Source organism: Urocampus carinirostris, chromosome 4, assembly GCF_059441175.1.
Source record: "Urocampus carinirostris isolate Australia breed hairy pipefish chromosome 4, RoL_Ucar_1.0, whole genome shotgun sequence".
Taxonomy (NCBI): Eukaryota; Metazoa; Chordata; class Actinopteri; order Syngnathiformes; family Syngnathidae; genus Urocampus; species Urocampus carinirostris.
In genome coordinates, this window is record NC_142352.1 from 26,173,582 (window position 1) to 26,201,170 (window position 27,589).

At 39.8% G+C, this 27,589-nt stretch overlaps 2 protein-coding genes across 3 annotated transcripts in view; both read left to right on the top strand.

Annotated features, from left to right (window-relative positions):
* Positions 1 to 1,107: 1,107 nt before the first annotated feature.
* ap3s2 (adaptor related protein complex 3 subunit sigma 2) lies at positions 1,108 to 10,654 on the top strand. Of its 2 annotated transcripts, XR_015850277.1 has the most exons (7): positions 1,108 to 1,278; positions 1,411 to 1,502; positions 3,989 to 4,100; positions 4,245 to 4,316; positions 6,535 to 6,642; positions 6,829 to 7,048; positions 9,437 to 10,654. XR_015850277.1 is itself a non-coding variant. In XM_088333983.1 (6 exons), the coding sequence occupies exons 1-6, from the start codon at positions 1,210 to 1,212 to the stop codon at positions 6,952 to 6,954; spliced, it is 579 nt and encodes a 192-aa protein (XP_088190109.1). In that variant the 5' UTR covers positions 1,108 to 1,209; the 3' UTR covers positions 6,955 to 7,641. The 2 variants fall into 2 exon arrangements, 1 of the variants encoding a protein (XP_088190109.1); XM_088333983.1 differs by lacking the exon at positions 9,437 to 10,654 and having other exon boundaries at positions 6,829 to 7,641.
* A 139-nt stretch (positions 10,655 to 10,793) lies between these two features.
* LOC148367163 (aminopeptidase N-like) overlaps positions 10,794 to 27,589 on the top strand; it is a 33,536-nt gene continuing 16,740 nt past the window's right edge. The window contains exons 1-2 of the mRNA XM_088333982.1: positions 10,794 to 10,919; positions 24,878 to 25,537. Of these exons, the coding sequence (XP_088190108.1) occupies positions 24,939 to 25,537 (599 nt within the window). The 5' untranslated portion in view covers positions 10,794 to 10,919; positions 24,878 to 24,938. The remainder of the gene's footprint in view (positions 10,920 to 24,877; positions 25,538 to 27,589) is intronic.

Below are 27,589 nucleotides of genomic sequence, written 5' to 3' on the forward strand. Positions count from 1 at the left end.
TCTTCCGGGCACTCCGGTTTCCTCCCAAATTCCAAAAACATGCATGTCAGGTTAATTGACCGGTCCAAATTGTGAATGAGCGAGTGAGTTGTCTGTCTCCATGTGCCTTACGACTGGCTGTCAACTAGTTCAGGGTGTCCCCTCCCCACTGCCCGAAGACGGCTGCTGAGGATAAGCGGTGCAGATAATGGATGGATATATCTTGGTCCCGTCCCTTCAACTGAAACTAAAAAACTTTTTGCTGACTATAAATTATTGTTAGTTGTTTTTCTTTTTTGGCCCTCCACCACAAAACACCCCTTTTTCCCACTTTCCTTCCTATCTTCCTTCTTCCCTCTCATCCTTCCTTCCCCCTCTCCTACTTCCTTTCACCCTCTCCTGATTCCTCTCTTCCTTCCTTTCACCCTCTCTTGCTCTCTTCCATCCTTCCTTCTTCCACCCCTGTCCTCCTTCCTTTCACCCTCTCCCGCTTCCTTCCTTCCTTTCCTTTCTTCCGTCCTTCCTTGCCCCTTCTCTTCCTTCCCTTCACCCTCTCCTGCTTCCTTCCTTCCATACTTCCTTTCACCATCTGCGGATTCATTTTTCCCTTATATCTTTCCTAAATTACTACACTACACTATAATTTCAAATTATAGTACTGTAATGCCATTTGCCGTAGCAGCAATCAGTCGCATTGAAACGTAGGTTGTGGGCGCCTTCTATTGGTCATTTGGCAAATCACAAAAACAAAACAATTCCGGAAAGAGCATACGTCGTGTTACGTCATTAATCTTCTGAATTAGGTGTGGATTTTTTTAGTGAATTATAAACAAGTAAACAATATAGAAAATATAAACAGTAATACATCATTACATTTAGCAAGCAGCTAACGAAAAAAATCTCTCCAAACATTGCGGTTGACGTTTATGTGTAATATTTGTCAGCATTGTTCTGTAGTAGATGTATCAGTCATTCTGCAAACAACTATTAAAGTGTCGAGGATTTTATTTTGTTTTTTATCCGCCCTTTCGATCACTGCGACCAAACACGCACACGTGGGAAACAAATGACTGTATTTCTGTGGTCTTCTGTTTCTTGAAGACAATTAAATAGGGGGGACACTCTACCGGAAGTAGCCATAAAAAACTTCCTGTTTATACCCCGAGCTAATCCCTAACTCTTTTACGGTTTCTGTTGTATAAAACTACTTCATTTAGCGCACAAGTCAAAATGATTAAAGCTATCTTAATATTTAACAACCATGGAAAGCCACGGCTTATCAGGTTCTATCAATATTTTGTGAGTATTACTAAAAATATACTGTTTTATTGTTATTTTTATTGTTAATCTTATTGTTGGCAATGATGCCACGTCTTTAATTTACTGATGATTATTCTCTACACGTAAAAATAACAATCTTGCATATAATAGGCAGAGGACATGCAGCAGCAAATTATTCGGGAGACATTTCACTTGGTGTCCAAGCGGGATGACAACGTCTGTAACTTCTTGGAAGGGGGAAGGCAAGTATTCAATACGGCTTCACAATAAAACCTCCAGATGGAGCCAGCTACAATGCTAACAAACTGTGGACTGGGATTATTTTTGCGAGGGGTTACATTATGGTGCTTCTGTGTACACCTCATAAGAATGCTTGTGCAATGGCCTGCGATGGGTGTGTTGTCATTGAGGATGGAAATATTACACTACTGAGCCAAATGTGAATTTTATAAATGTGAGCCATACAGCACCTCTGCATACCTGTCAACCTCCACGGCTCCATCCCCGTACAAACTGTCGTATTTTCCCTTACAAAATACAAAATAATCTTACACCATATTTTTTCTTCTCGGAATGATCCATGATGGGAAATCCCCAGGTGGCAGACGCATGCGCACAGTAGCATCAAACCGCTCGCTTCGTTTGCAACGAAACAAAACGATACCGAGATAGAGGCTACCGCGGTGAACTCGTTAGACTTGATTGATTTGCCGTTTCGTGATAGTCGGTGTTTACCGGATGGTACCCATAATTGACAAATTTGCGTTTTTCCGTAGAGATTTTTTTGTACGTCGTACACGTCTTAAAATGCATAATAAATGTACTTTGTGCTGCAAAAATGTACAGGTTGACAGGTATGCCTCTGATAGTTTAAGCCAGCGATCAGGAACCTATGGCTCGCAAGCAAGATATGGCTCTTTTCATCAGTACATCTGCCTCAAAACAAAATTGACGTCATGGTAATTTTTACCGTTTGGATTACACGATTAGCCAAAACAAGTTTATAAACTCAAATGGCTCTGTCCAGTATATATAGGGCACCGTTTTTCGCCAAATTACAGTCCAGGTGTCACATTACCAGACATCGTTTTGGCTGTACGTCGCTTAGGAATCTTTTAAATGGAAGCTCACTAAACAATGTATGTCAGGGTTCCTGCGGATCATTGAATTCAATATTCTACAATTAGGGCCTTAATTGGTATTAAAATGTCTTCAATCCAATTTCCGGAAGTCATCAAAATGTTTGTTTAAATATTTAATGTCATTTATCAATTGTCTTTTTAATATTTCACATTGCATGACCACAATTATAGAACTATCAAAACGGTGATTTGGTTTCAGTCGGACACATGTCTTAGGTCTCTCTACACTACACATAGCAACTTTGGACACAGACGTTTACTTTGAAACTCGGAAAAGTGTAAATTTATTGAGAAGTGACTGTCCACTGTCCAACAGCTCTGCCAGGTAATGTGTATGAGGCACAAGGTATTGAGTGCAAGATATATTTATGTTTTCTATTTTGTTTTTTTCATTTTTTTTGTTTTCGTCAACTTGATCTTTAATTTGATTTCAAAGGCATTAAAAAGTTTTGAAATGATCTTTCCTTAAGCTGTGGGATCCCTGGTATTTATACTGTTGAGACACTTAGTGATGAAAACCCACAGAACAAACGATAAAGACTCAAAAATGCCAGCACAGCACACAGAGCAATTTGATTGGTTGAGCGATGGGGATGAGGGGAGCTATGCACACTCCCTTCCGTTTCTCGCCCACCGCCGTCTGCGCCGAAGGTAAATACTGAATGAGGGTATCCTCGTTTGCGATAATTAAACCATTTTTTTAAGACAAAAATGACAGTCAAAATGAGCCCCATAACTCCAGTATCTTTGGGAGGAAAATATTTTTTAAGTGGTATATTTATATTGATATGGGACACAGGCTCTGGCATCATTATTATTTAATAAATTTAATCCAATCATCAAACGTCACACAGTGAAATAAAATGCGCTGAAGAATTAGCTTTTGTCTGCAGAGTGGGTTTGCCAGTTTTGTTCAATTCTGTCCTAAAGTATATGGTGTGGCTTTCAGAAAAACTACTAAAATACAAAACAATACAAATACATTAATGCTATAAAACTAAATATGAAATGGATTGATTTAAACGGGGACCTTTAATATTATTTAGCTTTAATCGTGAGTCTTTCAAAACCATTTTGATGTAACTAATGTATTTATAAACAAATTTGACAATGAATATATTTATTCATAGATGAAAGAAAAAAGGCCAGGACCAGGCCCTTGGCCACATTTTTTTAACCTAAAGTCCCCCACGACTCCAAATAATTGCCCAGCCTTCCTTTAGAAAGTAAGGAGAAAAAGAATGAGAAGAAAAGAAAATCATGGACTGTTATATATATATTGTGATTCAGTCTGTGTCTTCAATTCGAAAATGACTAAACTGTTATAATGACATAAATTGTAAAACATGACAATGAGTTGAAATAATTGGTGGAAGAAGTGTCCAGTTATTCAACCCATGATCCTTTTTTTTTCTTTTCAGAAGATTTGTTAATTATGTGATGTGATATTTAGTTAAACATCCCTGAAAAGAACAAAAAAATCTGTAAGGAAATGAAAGCAGATGAAGAACTGCCATGTCTGGAAAGTATGAGTTTAAAAGTGCATAGTATTCTGTTGTAAAACACCCTATTTGGTGGTCTTTCAGTCTCATCGGTGGCTCTGACTACAAGCTTATCTACCGACACTATGCTACACTCTACTTTGTCTTCTGTGTGGATTCATCTGAGAGTGAGCTTGGCATTTTGGACCTCATTCAGGTTAGCCTATATAAATTCATCTGTTCTTTAGGCATGCCCGTGGATTTAGTGATTAATCAATAACATGCTAGCCATTAGTTGAACAACATTAAATTATTGTGTTTTGTGTTGGTTGAGAATTTTGGTGTGACATTTTTTGTGCAGGTTTTTGTGGAAACACTGGATAAATGCTTTGAAAATGTATGTGAACTGGACCTTATATTCCACATGGACAAGGTAAGCAAGAAACTAGGACACATTCACAAAAACAAGAAGGTACAATTTATACATTTTATATTATCATGGCCAAAATCTACACATGATTAAACAGCAAATATTTGAGTTTTTGAGCAATTTTCAGTGTTTGTTGTTTGTTTAATTCCTGCAGGTACCTTAATGAATGCTGATTTAAAGCACAGCCTGTAAATACCAAAAATAACTCTTGATGCTAATAACTACAATATGCAAATAACTGACAAACTTTACAATATGTAAATTCACTTTTAATTGACAAATTAACACAAGGAGGTTAACATAATTCAATTCAAACAGTCCTCTTTATCGATATTTTACCAGATGATGCTAAAGCTGTTATTGTCTCTGCATGGGCTATGGGGATTTTTCAGGGAAAGAAAATATTCCCACAGGTTATTTTTTTGCAGACAACCCTCAGTCAAGTTGACTTTGACATTTTGTCTAATATCTCGTGCATCCATTCAATATGGTTGATGTAAATTGTAAAGAAGAGGGCGAGCTGTTTCTTTTGAAACAACAGTGGAATAAGAAAGCTTGATGCGGTTGAGAAAATGGTTAGATTGCTTTTTTCAGCCACTCTCAGAGGAGGACCTCTTGAAGCTCATTTTCCCAAAGTAAGTTACACTAAACTTTATCTTTATAGAGCATATTATTTTATGAAATGTTTATTTTTTAGTACAAAACAAAACAGGTTACTTATACAAGCCTTAAACATACTTATAAAAACCTTAAACATACATTCGATTCACAATATAGCACTGAAGCAACTTACGAACAAATTCAACTCACGAACATCCAGTTCGTAAGTAGGGCAGCGTCTGAAGTCCCTAAATCAGATACCAAGTTCTGATAACGGAAGTGCAATGCAAAAAAAAAAGGCTTATTATGATATACTTTTTTTCATTTTGTTTGTTTCCTTATGGAACTTTCTACCATCGTATTCTTGTTTAAATACTGATAGCAGTGTCTGAAACAAAAAGTTACCGGACACCCAGCCATAATCGGAATATATAACACAACAACACATGAAAATTAAGTTTATTATAAATCTACTTTGCAAGTATATGACATCACTTTTTTCCATCTGCCATCAGTATGTACCTGTACTTACCGTAAATTCCGGACTATAAGCCGCTACTTTTTTCCCAAACCTTCAACCCTGCGGCTTATTGAGTGATGCGGCCAATTTATGTAATTTTTCTAACAGCCGCCAGCGACGCTCGAGTACAAAAGGTAAGATTTAGACCGGTGGAATATATGCGCCGAGGAAGACTGCAACTTCTTAGCTTGTGCACAGATTAAATTAGCGTAGACATATCCTCGATATGCAAATTGCAAAAAGAAAGGCACATGACGTAGCTTTCAAGCTAAAAGCAAAGGAGCAGTCCGATAAAGAAGGAAACAGCTACTGCACGTAAACTTCACTTTGCGAGCGTGTTGCTAGCGTGTTTTTGAATAAGGGAGCGTGGGACGACGTCTATATGACAAGGTCTCTTTCCCATACTGGGGAAGACGACTTTGATGACGTCAGTTATAAGGAGGAAGATGAGGACGGTTTACCGTGGTTTCTACAAGTACGGTATGTTTTTTTTTAACAGACCCGTTTGCTGTGTTGCGAGCGTGTTGCTAGTAACGTTTTGCTACCCTTCACAGGCACGGTTTGGGATGAAAGTTATAATGTTATAATTAAAGCTTATGCAGGGACAGACGGTGTATAAATGTATAGATGGATAGACATATAGACAGACGGACGGACCAGACAAGCTTGTTAGTTGGGCAGTGTCTGTAATGTGTTGTGGGAGGCGTCTTTCAGAATAAAACATTCTTTTTTTCATTTGTAAGGAAAATTTGTTTTAGTAATATTTTAGTTTTTGTGTAATATTTGTTTTTCAAGTGCAGTATTTGAAAAAAAGTCAGTTGTTGTGAACTTTGAGTTTAAGCACTTCTGCATTAAATGAATTTAAAATAACACAAATAGGTAATGTATAATATTATTCAACACGAATTGAAACAAAGCATTTGGTTTACCTCATTAAATTTAGTCACCTTTACAAACATACAATGTTTCCTTTAATATTTCTTTTTTTGAGGTTTTTGTTTTTAGTTATTTTGTAAACAAAAGCCCAAATTTTGAGTTGTTTTTTTTAAACTTTCATCAACCATGAAATCCTTTTTTGTGTGTGTTTAATGTACATTGTAGGTCCACTACATCCTGCAGGAGGTGGTAATGGGAGGCATGGTGCTGGAGACAAACATGAATGAGATCGTGGCTCAGGTGGAGCTGCAGAACCGCATGGAAAAGTCAGAGGTTAGACTTCCAACTTATATTTGAAGTTGTTTTTATTAAAGAACTCTTAACAGAGAGAGAAGTAGATAGAGGGGTAAAGGTAATTGCACATACATACAGCGTCAGAGTGCAAAGTATCATACTAAAAAGGACAATGACGTCCCCTAAAATCTTAAAATATATGTGAACATGTCTTTTTCCATGCAGGGTGGTCTATCTGCTGCGCCTGCTCGTGCCGTCTCCGCCGTGAAGAATATGAACCTGCCGGAGATTCCGCGCAACATCAACATCGGAGACCTCAACATCAAAGTGCCCAACCTCTCCCCTTTCTAAGTAGAGCTCAATAGGGGAGCGGGCGGTGTTAACTGGAAACTCCTCATCTTTACTGATGTTCATTCCGGCCGCTTGCGTGTGTTCTGGAGAAGCTGTGAGTCGTTAGGATGTTATTGTTTATTTTCCGACTTTATGTTCTTGTTCAATTTGCACAACATGATAAACATGTGTGATGCAGTGGTAGATCATTTACAGCTGGCGAACTGAATTTGCTTCAGTTGAAATTCTAAACATCTGACCTAATCTATTTTAGCGTTTTGTTGACTTTTCAAATGGCAAAATATGTTTCTCTATTTTGACAGTTACAATTTTATAACAACCAGACAACAACAGTTAACAAGACTTTTTCTTTGGAGTACATTGAGAAAAATCCAAACTAAATAAGTGCTTCGAACAAAACATAGTGGACACGTTCCAGTGTATGCACATTGCTGTGTAATAACTACTGTTGCCTATGCAACCGAAGCTTCAAATACGTCCTTGGATGTTATGGAAAATCTTGAACTCATAAATATGAGTGGTGTTTATTATGACGATAGTGATTTTTTTTTTTTTTTTTTTTGAGAAACTAAACCCTGGAATTTGATTCTAATTGACTGATTCAACCTTAAAAGCAGACGTCCTTTTGTGTTTCAACAATGTATTCTGGAGTTTTGTGCATTAAATTAAAAACAAAATTATACCCAATTTAATATTGTTCGATAAAACTGATGTTGTGAAAGTTTTTTGTCAAAGACTCCCAGAGGGGTCACTGGAATATTTTAGGGGTCTGCGCTGTTGTTTTCCACAAATTAATGCAGAATCTAGTAGAAAAACAGTTGCTATAAAGCCTCAGGTGAAAGTGAATATTTATCCACGTTTAATTTTTACAACTTTGCTCAAGAGCATATTTTTCTTCCTCAACACGAATCTATGGCCTAGATTTTGAGATTTCCCCAAACTGACTTAAACCCCCACCCCGCACTGTAACACGATCCTTTTGGCTCCCGTACAACCTGGAATGAGCCTTCTTCTACCCGGTCGTCAAAACGTCTGCATGTCATCAAAATCCATTACACTCGCTCCTTTGCCTGTGTATTAATCTCACTGACATGTTTCCCCCTCTATCTCCACCCTTGCTTCTGAATACAGTTTGGCGTCAAAACTGGTCAAGTAGAGAGTCCTCCATAGTCGTAAAGAAAGAAAAAACACACTCCACTAAGTATATTTTCTTTTTTCAAGGGACCATTTTAGTGTTTGTAAAGTTCTTAGCGGCTGTGCAAAGACTAAATACACAAACTCGCACACAGATGTTTTTTTAAACGATTATCTCTCTGCTTCCACGCTCCAAAAACTACATGCGCACATACCAGCTTGGCACAGAATTTTTTTCAACAATACTTTCCTAAAGCCGTTACAATGTCAAATTCCTCAGACATTTTTATTAAGATCTGATCGACAACAAAAGTTTAAAAAGTCAGGTCATAAAATACAGAGGAAGTCTGCTGTTTTGGTTTAATATATACGTGGCGGCACTTGTTTTTCTTCAGTTTTATTTGACCTTTTTTCAGCTCAGTAGCCAGTTATAACTTAATGGAATTATATCACTACCTCTAATCTTTTATCGACAAGAATGAATTTAGAGGTTAAATGTAAACCCCAAAAAGTTTTGGGGAAAGGGAACTCGGCCTTAGCCCAGTGTTCCTCAAATATTTTCCTGCCAGCGCAACTTTTCCCCTCTCTGGTGGGCCGAGGTCGGTTTGTAACAGAAAGTGTTAGGATTGCTACAGTAAAAATGTATTTATTTCCTGAAAGCCACAATCAAACAACAGTTTTGGATTCTTCACTGAACAAAAGTCAGAAAATAAATAATAATGATATGAATTAAAAAATAATAACCAGATAACCCTCTCTAGATTCATTACAGAAAAATGCAGGAAATAAATAATTACACTATATATGGAATAAAAAAAGAACCAAATAACACTCCTTGAGTTGTTCAAGTAGAAAATTCCATGGCACATAAAATTTCTGTTGTGCCATGTACAATCTTAACAAGTCCAAGATCAGCTTGGTTGACAAAGCATTGGACCACCAGTGCCATAGATGACTTGCGAAAAGGCAATAGATTTTTTCTCATTATCACACTAGTTTTACCCAGACAAATGTTAATTTTGTTGTGCCTTTAACATTTTTCAATAACAAATAATTGTATTATTTTATAAGCATTGTAAGTTACAAATTTATTTTCATTGTAATATGTGAAATGCACAATGGTATTAATATTGGACTATGGTACCATCACTAAAGATTGTGTGATAATAAGAGAAAACCCGATGCCTTTTCGTATGTCATATATTTCACTGGTAGTCCAGTGGAAAGAGTCTTGCGCTCACACTGCAACGACCCGGTTTCGAAGCTGTTAACAACCAAAATTTATATCATGACTATTAGTTCTTATTTTGGTAAAATGGATGTCAAAATGCTTTCTGGGATTTTTCAGGGGAGATGGACCAAATGTGGAGGCGGACCGTAGTATGCGGACCACAGATTTAGCCCCTTGACTGAAAGCAGGTTTGCCCAAGAGTTTGATTTCAATAAGAACATGTAAAGACTGGTATTTTTCCAAACTGAAATGACACACTTCCAGCCTTTGTCAAACTTGAGGTTTTGGACATTTTTCTGATTTTTCTCATAACAGACATGCACAGCAAAAGTCACATGGTAAGTTAGACTAACTCCAGATTGACTGAACTTTGGTCCAAATGAGAACCCTTGAGAGTCTTGTTTCTTGCAGGAGTGAAAGTCTGGCATTTTTCTGAACAAAATGACACACTACAATCCAATTCCTGAGACATTTATATTGAGATGTGATTGACTGCAAAGGTTTAAAAAGGCATGTCATAAAATCCAGAGGAAGCCTGCCATTTTCCATTTTTGCACTTGTTTTTGTTTTTGGGTTTTTCACTTTTTTCAGCTCACTGGCCAGTTGCACCTTAATTCCATGTAATTATATTAGCAGGTCTAATCTTTACACCAACAAAGATTATTGTAGGGGTTTGTAACACACCCCTAATGGTTTTTGAGAGCGGAACTAAGGCTCTACCCCATTGACTGACACAAGTTGTCCCAAGACTTCATTTCTAATAAAAACGTGTAAAGTGTGCTATTTTTGAAACCAAAATGACGCACATCTGTTTTCTTTTTTTTTTTTTTTTCAAACTTTAGGTTTTGTTCGTTTTGATGTCTTTTCTCATGACTTGCACACCAAATGTCACACAGCAAAGTAGACTAACTCCAGATTTATTGCGCTTTGTTCAAAATAAGTACCCCAAGAGTCTTGATTCCTGCAGGGCTAAATGGAGTCTGGCATTTTTCTGAACAAAATGACACACTTCCCGTCTTCTCATGGTTGTGGTTTTGAATGACATCCCTGCCAAATGTCTAGCAGTTTCTAAAGTCAAGTATCTCCTGGGACATTCAATAGATTTTGATAGACTCTCCAGTGTCCACTGTAATTTCTCCAAATGCTTTAAACCAAAATAGATGTTTTTTTTCCCAGTTAAACTGACATTGTTGTCAGGGGTGCAGTGTTCCTAGGCTTCTCGCCCCCATTGTTTGTATTGCAAATGAGTGTGATTGTGTCTTCTTGACTGAATTTAATGGTGGAATTGTATTGATGTTTTCCTGTACATGAATAAAACCTGCTGTCAGCCACAAACCCCCAGGAGTCGTTCTTGCGAAAGGGGGCTACCTTCTAGGAATTCTCTCAAAGCTGTGGCACCACAACTAAGTTACAGCCGCATTCTTTCAATGAGCTCTCTCTCTTTCCTCTATAATATTTTTACTCCCCCCAAACATGAGGACTCAATCCTTCTAGGAAAACCTGCGGTAGCTCTCGTCAACTCCACCCTTACAGACTTTCCCACCAAGCGTGGCTCATTCCAGATTATGCGGGCAAGCAGTGGACATACTTGTCATAGCTGGTATGTACAACCTACTGCAAAATATTATATGTATCTATATTGTGATTGATTTTCTTGGGTGCCTTGTTGCCTGTAATGTTGCATTTTTCTTGAACAGAATGTTGAAATTGTTTTAATGTTGTGTGGTCAAGTTTGAAAAAAGCTTTGTCGTTTTTACAACATACCGGAATTTATTTTTCCCCTAGGCAGCATCAGACATCTGAAAAGTTAATCCGGTGTGACAAATAAAATTCAGTTCATTGGAGCTGCCTCATAGCTGTTACTTTTTTGAGTTTATTTCAAAATCTTGCCTCAAAGCCTTTGAGAGTGCCTGGAATGAAGAAGTGGATGCAAAAGTGGGGTCTTCAAATACTCCATGGGTTGCTATTCTTCAAAATTTAAAAAAATAAAGTTGTCCTATTGTCATATTCCAGGTTTAACATATTTATATTGTGATTCCATTAGTACTCTTTATTTTCTTCCTCACTAATTTTGGACCCTACTCATGGAAGACTGTATGTACTATTAGGTCGTGCATCCAAGAGTTAAAATGAGCATCGGTCTGATCTTGCAAATGGCTGATAATTTTGTTCACTTTAAGTAAAAATGTCTTATTAAAAAAGCTTGTTAAAATGAATCATTAAGTGATAAAAAATAATTCAAATTGGCAAATTTATCTGAAAAATATAACAAGAAAAAATTACTTTAAAAAAGATTATTTGACTTCAATTTTCTAACTAGACTTTTTCCATCGTGGGAATACTTTGGCTGCCCAGTACAATACAAATAATTAAAAATAATAATTTACATTTGTATCTGGCCTTCATTATAAGTGATTAGACATTTAATTGACACATTTGAATTTCTTGCGGTATGTATTTTGAATGCCTCTAACTCTGGGTCAGCAACAAGTGGCTATGGAGCCGCATGCGGCTTTTAAGCACCCCCTAGTGGCTTCCTGGCGCTCTTTAAACAATGCTTGATAATGGAACATTTTATGTTTTTTTTTATTGGACAAACATGACACAAATATTCTTAACTTTGTGCCATGAATATAGGTATATATACATACAAAGAATGACAATACAAAGGAAATTATTATTATTATTATTATATATAAGCACGGCGGCACAGTTCATAGGTCATGAAATCGAACCTTCCTGTATGGAGTTTTCATGTTCTCCCCATGCTTGCGTAGATTTTTTCCCACATTCCAAAAACTAGAACCCCCGCGCCCCTACTGAGCATAAGCTGCGCAGATAATGGATAGATGGATATGCATATATATACAGGACTGTCTCAGAAAATTAGAATATTGTGATAAAGTTCTTTATTTTCTGTAATGCAATTAAAAAAACAAAAATGTCATACATTCTGGATTCATTACACATCAACTGAACTATTTCAACATTTTTATTATTTGAATATTGCTGATTTTGGCTTACAGCTGAAAAAAACTCAAAAATCCTATCTCAAAATATTAGAATACTCAATACTTCCTCAGACCAAGTAAAAAAATAATTTTATAACAGCAAAACTAAATCAAACATTTGAAAATGTCCATTGATGCACTCAGTACTTGGTTGGGAATCCTTTTGCACGGATTACTGCATCAATCCGGCGTGGCATGGAGGCAATCAGCCTGTGGCATTGCTGAGGTGTTATTGATGCCCAGGATGCTTCGATAGCGGCCTTCAGCTCATTTGCATTTGTAGGTCTGGTGTCTTTCATCTTCTTCTTAACTATACCCCACGAATTCTCGATGGGGTTCAGGTCAGGGGAATTAGCAGGCCAATCAAGGACAGTGATGCCATGGTCAGTGCACCAGTTACTGGTGGTTTTGGCACTGTGGGCAGGTGCCAGATCATGCTGGAAAATGAAATCCTCATCTCCATAGAGCTTTTCAGCAGATGGAAGCATGTAGTGCTCTAAAATCTCTTGGTACACAGTTGCATTTACTCTGGACTTGATGAAACACAGTGGACCAACACCAGCAGCTGACATGGCTCCCCAAACCATTGCTGACTGTGGGAACTTCACACTGGATTTCAAGCAACTTGGATTTTGCTCCTCTCCAGCCTTTCTCCAGACTCTGGCGCCTTGACTTCCAAATGAAATGCAAAACTTGCTTTCGTCTGAAAAGAGGACTTTGGACCACTCTGCAACTGTCCAGTGCTTCTTCTCCATAGCCCCAAGTCAGACGCGTCTTCCGTTGTCTTGAGTTCAGAAGTGGCTTGACCATGGGAATACGGCTATTGTAGCCCATTTCCCGGACACGTCTGTGAACTGTGGCTTTTGATACCTGGACTCCAGCTTCAGCCCACTGTCTTTGAAGCTCCACCAAATTCTGGAAGCGGCTCTTCTTCACAATTTTGTTAAGGCTGCGGTCATCTCTCTTGGTTGTGCAGCGTTTCCGGCCACATTTTTCCCTTCCAACAGACTTTTTGTGGATATGCTTTGAAACTGCACTCTGTGAACAGCCTGCTCTTTGAGAAATTTCTTTTTGTGTCTTACCCTCCTGATGGAGGGTATCAATGATGGTCCTCTGGACAGCAGTCAGATCAGCAGTCTTCCCCATACTTGTAATTTAGTTTACTGAACCAAGCTGAGTGTTTTTAAGGCTCAGGAAACCCTCGCAAGGTGTTTCGAGTTAATTAGATGATTCAGGTGATTAGTTGAATAGCCTACTTGTATACTTTTTCATGATATTCTAATATTTTGAGATAGGATTTTTGAGTTTTCTTAAGCTGTAAGCCAAATTCAGCAATATTAAAATAATAAAAGGCTTGAAATAGTTCAGTTGATGTGTAATGAATCCAGAATGTATGACATTTTTGTTTTTTTAATTGCATTACAGAAAATAAATAACTTTATCACAATATTCTAATTTTCTGAGACAGTCCTGTATATATATATATATATATATATATATATATATATATATATATATAAAATTATATGCAGTATGTGTTTCCTTCCTTATAAGGCAAATACAAAGCTTTTAATTTTTAACTGCTTTAAACATGTTTTTTTTTGTTTTCAACCTCTGCTCTAACTCTTAATGTATTTTTTCTCCACATTCTCCAGATTTGTCCACCCTATTTTGTTCCCAGAATATTTTGTCGCAACTGTTTACAAACAACCCTCTGCAGAGGATATTATATACTTAGAAGCATTTTAAGTAACATCCCGAAAATTAATAGTTTATTCTAATCTTATTTGATCTATATTTCTCAAATTTCCTGGTCTGAATATCAAGATTTCCGATTCCGCCTTTTTAGCTACTCTTTTTTACTTCTTTTTTTTTTTTTTTTTACTTCTTACCATCTCCTTCTCTCCTCCTTGATCTGCTACCTTATCGTGGTGGAGGAGTTTGTGTGTCCCAATGATCCTAGGAGCTATGTTGTCGGGGGCTTTAAGCCCCTGGTAGGGTCACCCATGGCAAACAGGTCCTAGGTGAGTGGCCAGACAAAACGCAGATCAGAAGACCCCTAATGATGAGAGAAAACTTTGGTCCTCGATTTCCCTCGCCCGGACGCGGGTTACCGGGGCCCCCTTCTGGAGCCAGGCCTGGAGGTGGGGTCCGCTGGCGAGCGCCTGGTGGCCGGACCATTACCCACGGGGGCCGGCCGGGCACAGCCCGAAGGGACGACGTGGGACCCTCTTCCCATGGGCTCACCACCTGTAGGAGGGGCCAAAGGGGTCGGGTGCGCAGAGAGCTGGGTAGCAGCCAAGGGAGGGGTCCTTGGCGCGACGATCCCCGGCTACAGAAACTGGCTTTTGGGACATGGAACGTTACCTCTCTGGCAGGGAAGGAGCCCGAGTTGGTGCGTGAGGTTGAGAAATTCCGACTAGATATAGTCGGACTCACCTCTACGCACGGCTTGGGCTCTGGTACCAGTCCTCTCGAGAGGGGTTGGACTCTCTTCCACTCTGGAGTTGCCCGTGGTGAGAGGCGCAGAGCCGGTGTGGGCATATTAATTGCTCCACGGCTCGGCACCTGTACGTTGGGGTTCACCCCGGTAGACGAGAGGGTAGCCTCCCTCCGCCTTCGGGTGGGGGGACGGGTCCTGACTGTTGTTTGTGCTTATGCACCAAATAGCAGTTCGGAGTACCCAACCTTCTTGGGGTCCTTAGAGGGTGTGCTTGAGAGCGCGCCCCCTGGGGACTCCCTCATACTGCTGGGAGACTTCAACGCTCACGTGGGCAATGACAGTGAGACCTGGAAGGGCGTGATTGGGAAGAACGGCCCCCCTGACCTGAACCCGAGTGGTGTTTCGTTATTGGACTTCTGTGCTCGTCATGGTCTGTCCATAATGAACACCATTTTCAGACATAAGGGTGTCCATATGTGCACTTGGCACCAGGACACCCTAGGCCGTAGTTCGATGATCGACTTTGTCATCGTTTCGTCGGACCTGCGGCCGCATGTTCTGGACACTCGGGTGAAGAGAGGGGCGGAGCTGTCAACTGATCACCACCTGGTGGTGAGTTGGCTTCGATGGTGGGGGAAGATGCCGGCCCGACCCGGCAGACCCAAGCGTGTTGTGAGGGTCTGTTGGGAACGGCTGGCAGAATCTCCTGTCAGAAGAAGTTTCAATTCACACCTCCGGCAGAACTTCGCCCATGTCCCGAGGGAGGCGGGGGACATTGAGTCCGAGTGGACCATGTTCCGCGCCTCCATTGTCGAGGCGGCTGATCGGAGCTGTGGCCGCAAGGTAGTCGGTGCCTGCCGCGGTGGCAACCCTCAGACCCGTTGGTGGTCACCGGCGGTGAGGGATGCCGTCAAGCTGAAGAAGGAGTCTTATCGGGCCTTCCTGGCCTGTGGGACTCTGGAAGCAGCTGGCAGGTATCGGCTGGCCAAGCGGAATGCGGCTTTGGCGGTTGCCGAGGCAAAAACTCGGGCATGGGAGGAGTTTGGCGAGGCCATGGAAGCCGACTTCCGAACGGCTTCGAGGAAATTCTGGTCCACCATCCGACGTCTTAGGGGGAGGAAGCGGTGTGCCATCGACACTGTGTATAGTGCCGATGGGGCGCTGCTGACCTCGACCCGGGACGTTGTGAATCGGTGGGCGGAGTACTTCGAAGACCTCCTCAATTCCACCGGCACGTCTTCCTCTGGGGAAGCAGAGCCTGAGGACTCTGGGTTGGGCTCTCGTATCACTGGGGTTGAAGTCACCGAGGTTGTCAAAAAACTCCTCGGTGGCAGGGCCCCGGGGGTCGATGAGATCCGCCCAGACTTCATTAAGGCTCTGGATGTTGTGGGCGTGTCATGGTTGACGCGCCTCTGCAACATCGCGTGGACATCGGGGACAGTGCCTCTGGACTGGCAGACTGGGGTGGTGGTTCCCGTCTTTAAGAAGGGGGACCGGAGAGTGTGTTCCAACTACAGGGGAATCACACTTCTCAGCCTCCCTGGTAAGGTCTATTCAGGGGTACTGGAGAGGAGGGTCCGCCAGGAAGTCGAATCTCGGATTCAGGAGGAACAGTGTGGTTTTCGTCCTGGCCGTGGAACACTGGACCAGCTCTATACACTCTTCAGGGTCTTTGAGGGTGCATGGGAATTTGCCTGTCCGGTCTACATGTGTTTTGTGGACTTGGAGAAGGCATTCGACCGTGTTCCTCGGGAGGCCCTGTGGGGGGTGCTTCGGGAGTATGGGGTACCGCACAGTCTTATCCGGGCTGTGCGGTCCCTGTATGCCCGGTGCCAGAGTCTGGTCCGCATTGCCGGCAATAAGTCGGATTCGTTCCCGGTGAGGGTTGGGCTCCGCCAGGGCTGCCCTTTGTCACCGATTCTGTTCATAACTTTTATGGACAGAATTTCTAGGCGCAGCCTTGGCGGGGATGGAGTCCGGTTTGGGGGCCTCAGTATTGCGTCACTGCTTTTTGCAGATGACGTGGTGCTGTTGGCTTCCTCAGCCCGTGATCTTCAGCTCTCGCTGGAGCGATTCGCAACCGAGTGTGAAGCGGCCGGGATGGGGATCAGCACTTCCAAGTCCGAGGCCATGGTTCTCAGTCGGAAAAGGGTGGTATGCTCCCTCCGTGTCGGGGAGGAGGTCTTGCCCCAAGTGGAGGAGTTCAAGTATCTTGGGGTCTTGTTCACGAGTGAGGGTAGGATGGAACGGGAGATCGACAGACGGGTCGGTGCAGCGTCTGCCGTCATTCGGACCCTGTACCGGTCTGTCGTGGTGAAGAGGGAGCTGAGCCGAAAGGCAAAGCTCTCGATCTACCAGTCCATCTACGTTCCTACCCTCACCTATGGTCATGAACTTTGGGTCATGACCGAAAGAACTCGATCCCGGATACAAGCGGCCGAAATGAGTTTCCTCCGCAGGGTGGCTGGGTTCTCCCTTAGAGATAGGGTGAGAAGCTCAGTCATCCGGGAGGGACTCGGAGTAGAGCCACTGCTCCTCCGCGTTGAGAGGAGCCAGTTGAGGTGGCTCGGGCATCTAATAAGGATGCCTCCTGGACGCCTCCCTCCGGAGGTGTTCCGGGCATGTCCCACCGGCAGGAGGCCCCGGGGGCGGCCCAGGACACGTTGGAGAGACTATGTCTCTCGGCTGGCTTGGGAACGCCTCGGGGTCCCGTCGGATGAGCTGGAGGAAGTGGCTGGGGATAGGGACGTCTGGGCTTCCCTTTTAACGCTGCTGCCCCCGCGACCCGACCTCGGATAAGCGGAAGACAATGGATGGATGGATGGACCATCTCCTTCTCTTCCTTACTTCAGAGCCTAACCATTCCTGTGTGGAGTTTGCTTTTTAGATCTTACTTCCTTGTTTTCATTTGGTCAGATTTATAGTTTTTTTTCTCGAAGAGATGTACAGTATGTTCTGTCCATGGAAGAGTAAAAGAAAATAAATATTTTTCTGACAATAAGGCCTATGATTGGCTGTTCCATTTCAGGTTCTCCTCTCGCCACAAAACTAGGACGAGCTCCAGGTCACTTTTTTGACAAGTGGTTCAGAAATTGGATGAATGTACTGTGCTTTATATGTGGGAAGAGCATAGCATAGCCAGGAAAGTTATGAAGTGCGTTTGATGGCAAAACTCTTTTACGTAAACTAATCCAAAAAACCTGGAACTGTTATTTGACCCTGTTTTGAACTATCAGAAACATGGTCACTCTCGATGACGAAGACCACGAAAAAAAGAGTGTTATGCCTCTTCTTCTCTGATCGTATTCCGATCCAAAAAATAATTTCACAAAATAAGTTGAATTTTGTAATCTCTTGAGCTTACAGTTCTGCAATCCCTTAACCACCTGGGTCCTAAGGGCACCACACCCTTGTGTTGTGTCTCGGAAAGTACAGCCTGGTCGTTCCCTTTCCTCTCCAGGCTACTATGTTTGGGGGTATAGGGCGTGCTCCCCGACATGAAACAGATATTACTGGTTTCCAGTAGCAGGAGATGCCTGATCTGACTCAGATATAGCAGCTTCATCATCTGGTTACCGTTGTTGTTAGTATAAGCGTCATCCTGCTCTTGAAAGATACCAGATCCTAAATCACTGGGGAAAAACTCCTTTGTCACAAAATTTTGAGTAAACCTCTTGTTAACATTCACATCGTACTGTAGACATTGCATCACTAGTTGCTTTCATATTGCTGTTGAAAAACAAACTTTCTGGCGATGACATTAAGGACTTTGCGCATATATTCTTTTAACTACAAATTATTAATGTATTTCTTTTAGTTTGAACCTTATGTTGATGTTTTTATTTTATTTATGTGAATTTTTGACATAAGCATTCTTTTGCATTTCATAGTTTTACATTTTCTTTTTGCCACATATTTAACTGAGCATCTAAGTACAAATTGTAGTCTCTTCAAGGTTCTCCAACATGTACAAGTTATTCGTTTGACGATATTAAGGCCAGAGTAAGAGACTGATTCTGCCATGAATTCAACAATTGCTTCCTTAGTCACCATTTCGATTGTATATACAGTGCTTATATGCTACATATTTTTAAGAGTTAATTTACATCAATAATAGCATTTCAGGCTGTTAGATGGGAGGCCAGCCAGCGTAGTTTACGAGACTAAAGCATGACTAATTTGTAATCTGAAATATTTTTTTTCAATGGCTCATACTTGTTGTTCAAAGGGTGTTTTGAGGGTAAAAGTACAAAAATGTGCAGATGACCCGTTCCTTGAAAAACAACGAGATATTATGTTTCCATTTCGATTGGAAGCAACTCATTTATAGTGGCCTTTCCCTAGGATGCTCCTAAACTGAAGTCGTAAATTTTTGGGGAGAGCACCTAATGAAACATGAAACTTTGTTGGTATGCCTACCATGAGTGGTCCCGCGAAGGACAGTTAAGAGGTCATGCCTGAAAGACATCTGCACTCTTTAAATTTTTTTTTTTTAAAATTAACGTTTTTTTATAAACTGGGATATTTCTACCTAGCAAGTTTCATTTTGACTTTAACTACAGGCATTATAAGTGGAAGTGCAGTAACGGCAGATATGTAAATAAAATTAAATGAATCTTAATTCGACGACGTTTTTGGGGGGCTTTGTTTCACGGATTCCAGATGTTGCAAGTAGCTTTGAGGACGTAGAGTCAATATTTCATGACGAAGTGCTCGTATGTGTCTTTGATATCCTCTGCAAAGGGGTGTTTGTGAAAAGAAAGGCCAAAATAAATGTCAAGATGAATTGAACTCAAGGCACTACGCATATTGTTTTCTTTAAGGCAGTTTTTCTTAAAGATCGGGTTTTATTGAGGATCTTTTGCATAGTATACTTCCCAAAAGCTTGTCCATTTGATGGAAAAATTTTCTCATTCATTATTTTTCTTATTTCAAAAATGCAACAAAAAGGTATATTAACGGCACTGACATGTACTTTTTCTAATTGTGTTTTTTTTCTTATTCTTTTTGGAAATGTTACAATTGAGATTATTTAGCTCATTTGATACATGTCATACATATCACTTTTTTAACTAGTTTTCTGTTTGGGTTTGTATATTTACTAATTTATTTTTCTATCTTAGAAAATAACATTTTTTTTTATTCTAGTAAAAAAATTATTAATGAAAATAATTAAGCATATTTTCTGGATCTCAAATTTGGAGTAGTTTTTTGAAATACACGTCTAAGTAATTATATGTATCTATATTATGATAGATAGTAGTAATTCAAATGACTTTTCTATTTCCCGTAGATTTCTATTATTTTTACATTTATATTCATTATACATTCTAGGATTTTTATTTTAGTTTGGGATATTAAAACATGCAAAATTAAAACGTCATCTACCACATCAGATAATTTCGCTAATTTTTAGGAATATTCTTTTGCTGAAAGACAGCATAGCACCATCTTTTTTTTTATAATGCTCGAGAAACTGTTGTTAGATTTTTATTTTTAGCAACAAGTATAGGTTGAAAATAATTTCTCAAGTAGATGTAAAATAGTTAGTTTAAATTAATTGATACAGATTTTATCATATTGTTTATCATTAGCTTAAAAAAGTAGACAACATGACATTTTTTAATGTAAACACATTTGATTAAAATATTGTACATGGTCCCCATTTGAGGAACACATGTTGGTCTGGAGAGGGATGGGTGCCACTAGGCTGTACTTGCCCAAAAAACACCACAGGAATGGTGCCTCTACGACCCGCGTGGCTAAGGGATCCAACCAACCAACAGTAATGGATACAGATAAGTACTCTCAGATATAGTAAAGTAAAAGTAAAAACATTATTTCATAAATTTACTCAAGTCAAGAACAGATGAATAAGAATGCACTCAAGAACAGAAATTAATACTTTTATTTGAATACATTCAACTAGTGCGGTTTTTCCTGCATATACCAAAAGATAGTGTATCCAAACTCTTTTGTTCCCACATAACATGTGCAACTTTCAAACAGTTCCCAGTTTTGACAAAAGTAAATGAACATGTCGGCTTGTGCACTCATCACTGAATCCAAGCAAGCAAAAAAACAAAACAAAACATATGTTTAATGATGATAAATAGAAACAGGAAGGTTTAGCTGAGATCACGAGGATCTAGGGTTTATGTCACGGCAGCTTGTAGCGATTTTCCGCCAGGTCTGCGGTGGCGAATGTTGCAGAGTCATCCGTTGGAAACTGACTTGTGGACTCCTAAATCTGCGTCAGCGCAATGATGTTAATATGTTGTTTTGTGACTGAAAAAGATCATAAAATTTGTGCATGCCAGCGAATAATACAAATATGTTCCCAACGATAGCTTGTTTGTTAACGTGCATGCAGTCGGCCCATGGGAACTATGCTTTTTACTTTCTGCTTACTGGTGCACTGGGGTGAAAATGACATCAAGCTGGATGTTTCCTGGGAAACATCTGTAAACACGCTATGCTTACCTATGGGGCAAGCAGATGTGAAATACGCACAGTGTGACAAATGTTGAGCAACATTTGCGTAATTGGATAGTGAACTACTGAAATATGGCTAGAGGGGATATATACCAACTTAGATTTGTTTCTTTATATAAGAATGCATGGGCCTTCAAACCTTAAACATCCATCAAAAAATCATACAAACCTTGACACAGTCCTAAATAGTAATTCAAAACCATGATTCCTTTAAAGTAGAGGTGACATTTTTTTGAAGTAATTTTCTTTTGAAATGATAAGCGCTGATATCCTTTTTGACTCATGATTGTAACCTTAATCCCTTTTAAACACTATTTCTGTGACAAGGTATCTGAAAGACCCACATGCGGGACACAAGAGAGGTGGTCATACCCCACTAGGTTGGGAGTTTATTCAAACAGCAACAACAAAAGACTTTACTGGTGAGAAGGGGGTGTAAGATCGGGACTGCATAAAAGAGGATTTTGAGAGTGAGGCTTGCGAAGGGAAACTAGAGAGTAAAAGATTTAGGACTTCCTTTAAGGAAGACGGCTATGGTGGATGTTCAGGGGACGAAGAGGGAACCGGAGGAGGATTTTGGTGTGGCAAGTCTTGGAGTGGTAAAACTGAGCATGGACGAAATCGAACAAGAAGGTTGTAGGAGGCGAAGCTTGTCGTTTGACGATTGAAAGTCTTCAGGAATCAAAACGGTTAGGCAAAGTGAGGTAGAAGCCCAGGCTATTTATAGTAGATGAGGCTGATTGTCGATTTGAAAACATCTAGGGAGAGTAAATGTGAGGGGGATTGGATAATGGGTTGAAGCTGCCATCCATTGAAGAAGAGAGGCTCCAGCCACCACACCATGACAATTTTGAAATTGTGCTTTTTTTCCTTATAAAACCCTGTTTAAAATCTTAATTACTTGGGTTCAGACATTGTGGCGATAGATATTTTTTCACCTGTATTTTATAACTACAGCACTGTAATACAATGTAACCAGAACACTTCTCTACCTTAATTTAAGACATGACTCTAAAAGCATCACTCTACTTTGAAACCTGAACTGATCTATAACTTAAGGTCTCACATTTGACACAGGAATTTTTTCATCTTTATTTTGTTACAACTGCAAGTAATTGTGTCTTAAAATCAACAGTGGAAGCCCCCATCTTGCTTTATTTTGACCCTACCCAAGTTGAAACCATAACTGCTTCAAAGGTTGAGGTCACACTTTATTTTACAACTGTAATTATTTATGACCCAAGCCTACCTTTGAAACCCTTACTTTATTTTAATTCTATTGAATCTACTACCCTACTTTGAAACCTTAATAGCTTTGAAACTTTTTGGCGGACAGAACATCAAAAAAAAAGGCATTAGGACACTCTTCCAGCTCCTGCTAGTAGCTATTTGCATTCATGTATAATATCCATGCATCCATTATCTGCATCGCTTATCCACAGTAGGGTCATGGGAGTGATGGAGCCCATTCAATCTATCTTCGGGCAATGGGCAGGGGACACCCTGAACTGGTTGCCAGCCAGTCGTAGGGCACACAGAGACAGACAATTCACACCTAGGGACAATTTGGGCCAGCCAATTTAACTAACATGCATGTTGTTAGAGCCTGGGAGGAAACCGGAGTGCCTGGAGGAAACCCATGCAAGCATGGGGAGAACATGCAAGCTCCTCACTGGTAGCTGAATTTGATCCTGTGACTTCAAAACTGTACCGCGGATGCGCTTAACACTAATCCGCCATGCAATTTAGTTTCTGAATGTTTTTCTCGAAACTGTGGTAATATGAAATGAAATGAAATGTTTATTGAAGGTATTGTTGGATACATTAATCAAAACATGACACAAAAAGAAAAACTAATGCTGAGAGTGAGCATGGCCAAATATGGTCACCTTACGCCCCCTCCCCTAAGGAAATTTGACAGATCTGTTTGCTAAAAGGTTTGCACCGTATTTGCACTAATAACCTGGTCAGGCAAAAAATTCCAAATTTTTGGTATCCTGAAAGAAATAAAGTTTCCGTGCAAGTTGCTTGTAGGTCTAGGCACCCGTAACTTATATCTGTGACCACGTAAACCATCAACACGACAGAACTCAAAAAATTGATCAAAAGCCACATCGATCATTCCATGCAGTACTTTGAACACAAAAATTAAATCAAATCGAATTCTACGGAGCTCCAAAAAGTCCAAGTTCAGTCTTTGTAGTCTTTCCGGATATGACAAGCTGTGCATCCCAGGTATCCGCTTCGTATACCGTCGTTGAACTCCTTCCGGTAGGTTAATGTCCTTGAGTAAGTAAGGGTTCCACACAACGCTGTTATATTCTAACCCGGGTCTAACATAAACGCAAAACATTCGAACTAAGAATGCTGGGTTCTTGTTGTAAAAGTTTCTGTAAATGTTTGATGCTATGTTATTGGCTTTGTTGGTAATTTGGGCGATATGCGTGATAAACGTTAAGTTTGAAGTAAGAGTGACACCCAGATCCTTATGTTCAGTAACAACATGCAAATCATGATCATTAATGTTATACAGCGGAACAGAACCATGTAAAAACGACTGTCCTAAGCATTAATGAGATGACAATTGCAGTTGCCACTTTTCGGACCAAAGAAAAACTGATTTAATGTCATTTTGGAGAGAATCAATTGTTCCTGTCACCTGGGTTTTTGGTAAGAAAGCCGACAGTTTAGCATCATCGGCAAAAATTGAGATGTCACTACTTTGAATGGCCTCAGGTAGGTCGTTCACAAAAAACAGAAATAATAATGGTCCTAGTACTGAGCCCTGCGGTACCCCACTACAAACTTCCGACCACGCTGAAAGAACATCATCATTTTTTACGCATTGTTTACGATTTGACAAATATGCTGTTATCCATTCAAGCAGTTTTCCCCTAATACCATAGCATTTCAGTTTTTGTAAAAGCTTGTTATGAGACACTTTATCAAAAGCCTTGCAAAAGTCTAAGTAAACAACATGACCAGCCATATTGTGAACAAAAAACATACTGGTAATATTATTCAAATGAGCTATTAAGTTAGTCATGGTAGAATGTCCGGACCTAAACCCATGTTGTTTAAACGTAAAAAGATTGTGCTCCTGTATAAATTTCCATATGGCATCTGAGATAGATAATACATCATGGAAAACCTCTTACTAATGATCTGTTTGACTTTTGTCTACCTATGTTTCTGACCACAACCAACTGATGCTCATTTTTTTCCATTCAGAAGCTATTTTTTTCCCCAGCTAAAGTTCATTTTTTAAATTGAATATCCGCCAGGCAACACGTACAAGTTTGGCTGCCAGCCGGCAGAGCGATCCACCACACTCAGTTATTAGATACCGTCTCAGCAGCACATGACGTCATCGTCATGGATTTTCAACCTGTTGGTCGGATCCTGGCTGTAATTTGAATGTTTCCAATATACTTTACCACATGATCCATCAGAAGTCAACATTTTCCCAAGAGAAAATTGAACATATATTTGAACTCACAGCCATTGAAGATTAAAAACGTCCATTTAGTTTTTCCAAATATGTCTTAGAGTTTGTGAGCAGTTTTTATTAGATCTTACTATTGAAAAGTCTTCTTATTATCCCCACAGGTATTATGATCGAGCCGTAAACTGAGCTGACCTCTGATATTCACCGACCCCCTTCCCGGTCATGGGGAAGGTCTACCACATCAGTAAGAACGTGGGACTTGGCCTACTCTTGTTTGCCGTGACTGCTCTGGTGACCATTCTAGCTCTGTCTGTCGCATACGACAAAGAAAGGCGCAAGAATCGAAACCGACCCGGAGACCAGGCGAAAGTCAACAGCCACGTCCCTGATCCGACCCTCGTAGTCTCAAAAGAACCATGGGACCAGTACAGACTTCCTTCTGCGCTGGTCCCAATTTCTTACAATGTGACGCTGTGGCCTCGCCTGAAGCCTGACGAGGACGGGATTTTCATCTTTACCGGACTCTCGGATGTGGTTTTTGCTTGTCTTCAGGCCACGGACCTGATCCTCATCCATGCCAACAAGCTCAACTTCACCACCTTCAACGGGCATCATGCCTTGCTGAGCGGACTGTCAGGAGCCAGGACGCCTTCCATTAAGAAATCTTGGCTGGTGGCTGAGACTGAGTATATGGTCCTGGAGCTCAGCGCCCTCCTCACCAAGGGTGCATCCTATGTCTTGCATACCGAGTTCCAGGGAGAATTAGCGGATGACCTTGAGGGTTTCTACAGGAGTGAATATTTGGAAGATGGCATAAAGAAGTACGTTTTGCAGATACTGTTTGTGATTTGAAAGCTTGCATGGTAAAAATTGGACATCCTATGGCAAAAAAACATGTTTATCGGTCAAAAAAAAGTGTACGTACACTATAATTGGACCCTTATTTTACTAAGAGCAATGAGAGATGAGCAAAATATTAACTTGTGATCACTAGTAGCTTTTCCTCTACATTTATAGTAAAATAAGAAAATAATACTTAAAATGAGCAAAATATTACCCTAGTGGTGACCTAGTGGGTCATGCAGTAGCTCAGGAGGTAGAGCGATCGTTTTAGGATTAAGGGATCCCAGTTCGAATCCCGGCTTGTCCGTGTTACATGTCGAAGTGTCCTTGGGTAAGACATTGAACCCCCAATTACCCCCAATAAGCAGGTTAGCGCCTTACATGGCTGCACAGATCACGGCCGCTATTGGGAAATGTGAAGCACAATGTGAAGCGCTTTGGGAAGTCATTGACTTGAAAAGCGCTATATAAATGCAGATCATTTCATTTCATTTCAAAAACACACTTAAAATGTAATTAATATTATGTGTTTTTTACTTCCCAATTGAAATATAATTTTCTTGATTTAGTAGAAGTGTTTACAACGTTCATAGTAAAATAAGAAAATAATACCTATAATGAGCAAAGTGGTTTAGCGGACAGCAGTAATTTGTCTGATCATAACAATGACTTTTGAAAAATTTGATTAAATTAAAATAATATATTTTGTTTAATTTTGTTAATGATTCTTTGGGTTCATAATAATAATAATAATAATAATGATAATAATATTTTGATTATTGGTGTGTATTTCTTAGCACCACAAACTAATTTTGAGTCCACTGTGGTAATAGCTTGCCCATTATAAGTATCATTTCAATTCTATTAAGTATATTACTAACTTATTTCTAGTAAAACGGGAATATGAGCAAAATTATCCGTCATGGCAGATTTGTGTTTGTATAGCCCTTAATCACAAGGTGTCTCAAATGGTCAGCTACTGTTTTGCTAGGGGGACAGACTATTAGTGTAAATTTAAGTCTGTTTTACCTTAAATTATTTTGAATGTGTTTATCTAGTACAGTGATTTTAAACCACTGTGCCACTAGTATGCCGTGAGAGATCGTCAGGTGTGCCGTGAGAAATTATCCAATGTCACTTTTTAAAAATTAATATTTTACATTTATGAATCATTTTCTTCAAATATGATATCATTGTCAAGTGTCTGTGCTGTAAAAAAATGGGGGTATTATCAATTATATTGTAATTAAACATACTGTTTAGTGTCATTTTATAACATTTTTGGTTAGTGGTGTGCCACGAAATTTTTCCAATGTAAAAAAACGTGCCCTGGCTCAAAAAAGGTTGAAAAACACTGACTAGTACAGTGTTTTTCAACCAGTGTGCTGAGGCACAGTAGTTGTGAGACCTTGTCTAATGTGCTACAGGAAATTGCCCAATTTTATCTTTGCAATACAACAAAAAACAATGCCATTATTCAGTATTTTTGCGTATATATATATATATATATATATATATATATATATACATAAACTACTTATCTGCTCGTGAGTTAGCACAGTATATTTAATAATTTATTTTGTTACAAAACAGTTTAGAGTATAGCACATATATTTTCTTATTTTAAGTATTATTTTCTTTTTATATATTATCTGCTAATGAGGTAGTACAGTGACATATTTGACATACTACTTTGTTTGATGAAGCTGAAGATTGCGCCGAAAAAAATAACAATAATATGTCAAATAAAGTACAAATTTTGCACACAATTCTGCTGATTTCAATGATTATATTCTTAGTTCGTCTACTACAGTAAAATAATTTTACTAGAACATTTAGATAAATTTGCTAAAATAGGAAAAATATATTTAAGATAAGACACATATTATGCCAATAAGATAAGAATATGTTTTTACTGAATGGTGTGTCTAACATACACACACACTTACACACTGTTTATGATGTCTAGAGAAGCAGTTCATTATAATGGGATGTCCTATCGGAAGAAAACATCTGTTATTGTGCATCCT

Coding starts and splice junctions, on each gene's coding strand:
- ap3s2 (XM_088333983.1), top strand. CDS start 1,210: ATGATTAAAGCTATCTTAATATTTAACAACCATGGAAAGCCACGGCTT. Junction 1,279..1,410: donor TCAGGTTCTATCAATATTTT/GTGAGTATTACT, acceptor TGCATATAATAG/GCAGAGGACATGCAGCAGCA. Junction 4,317..6,534: donor TTATATTCCACATGGACAAG/GTAAGCAAGAAA, acceptor TGTACATTGTAG/GTCCACTACATCCTGCAGGA.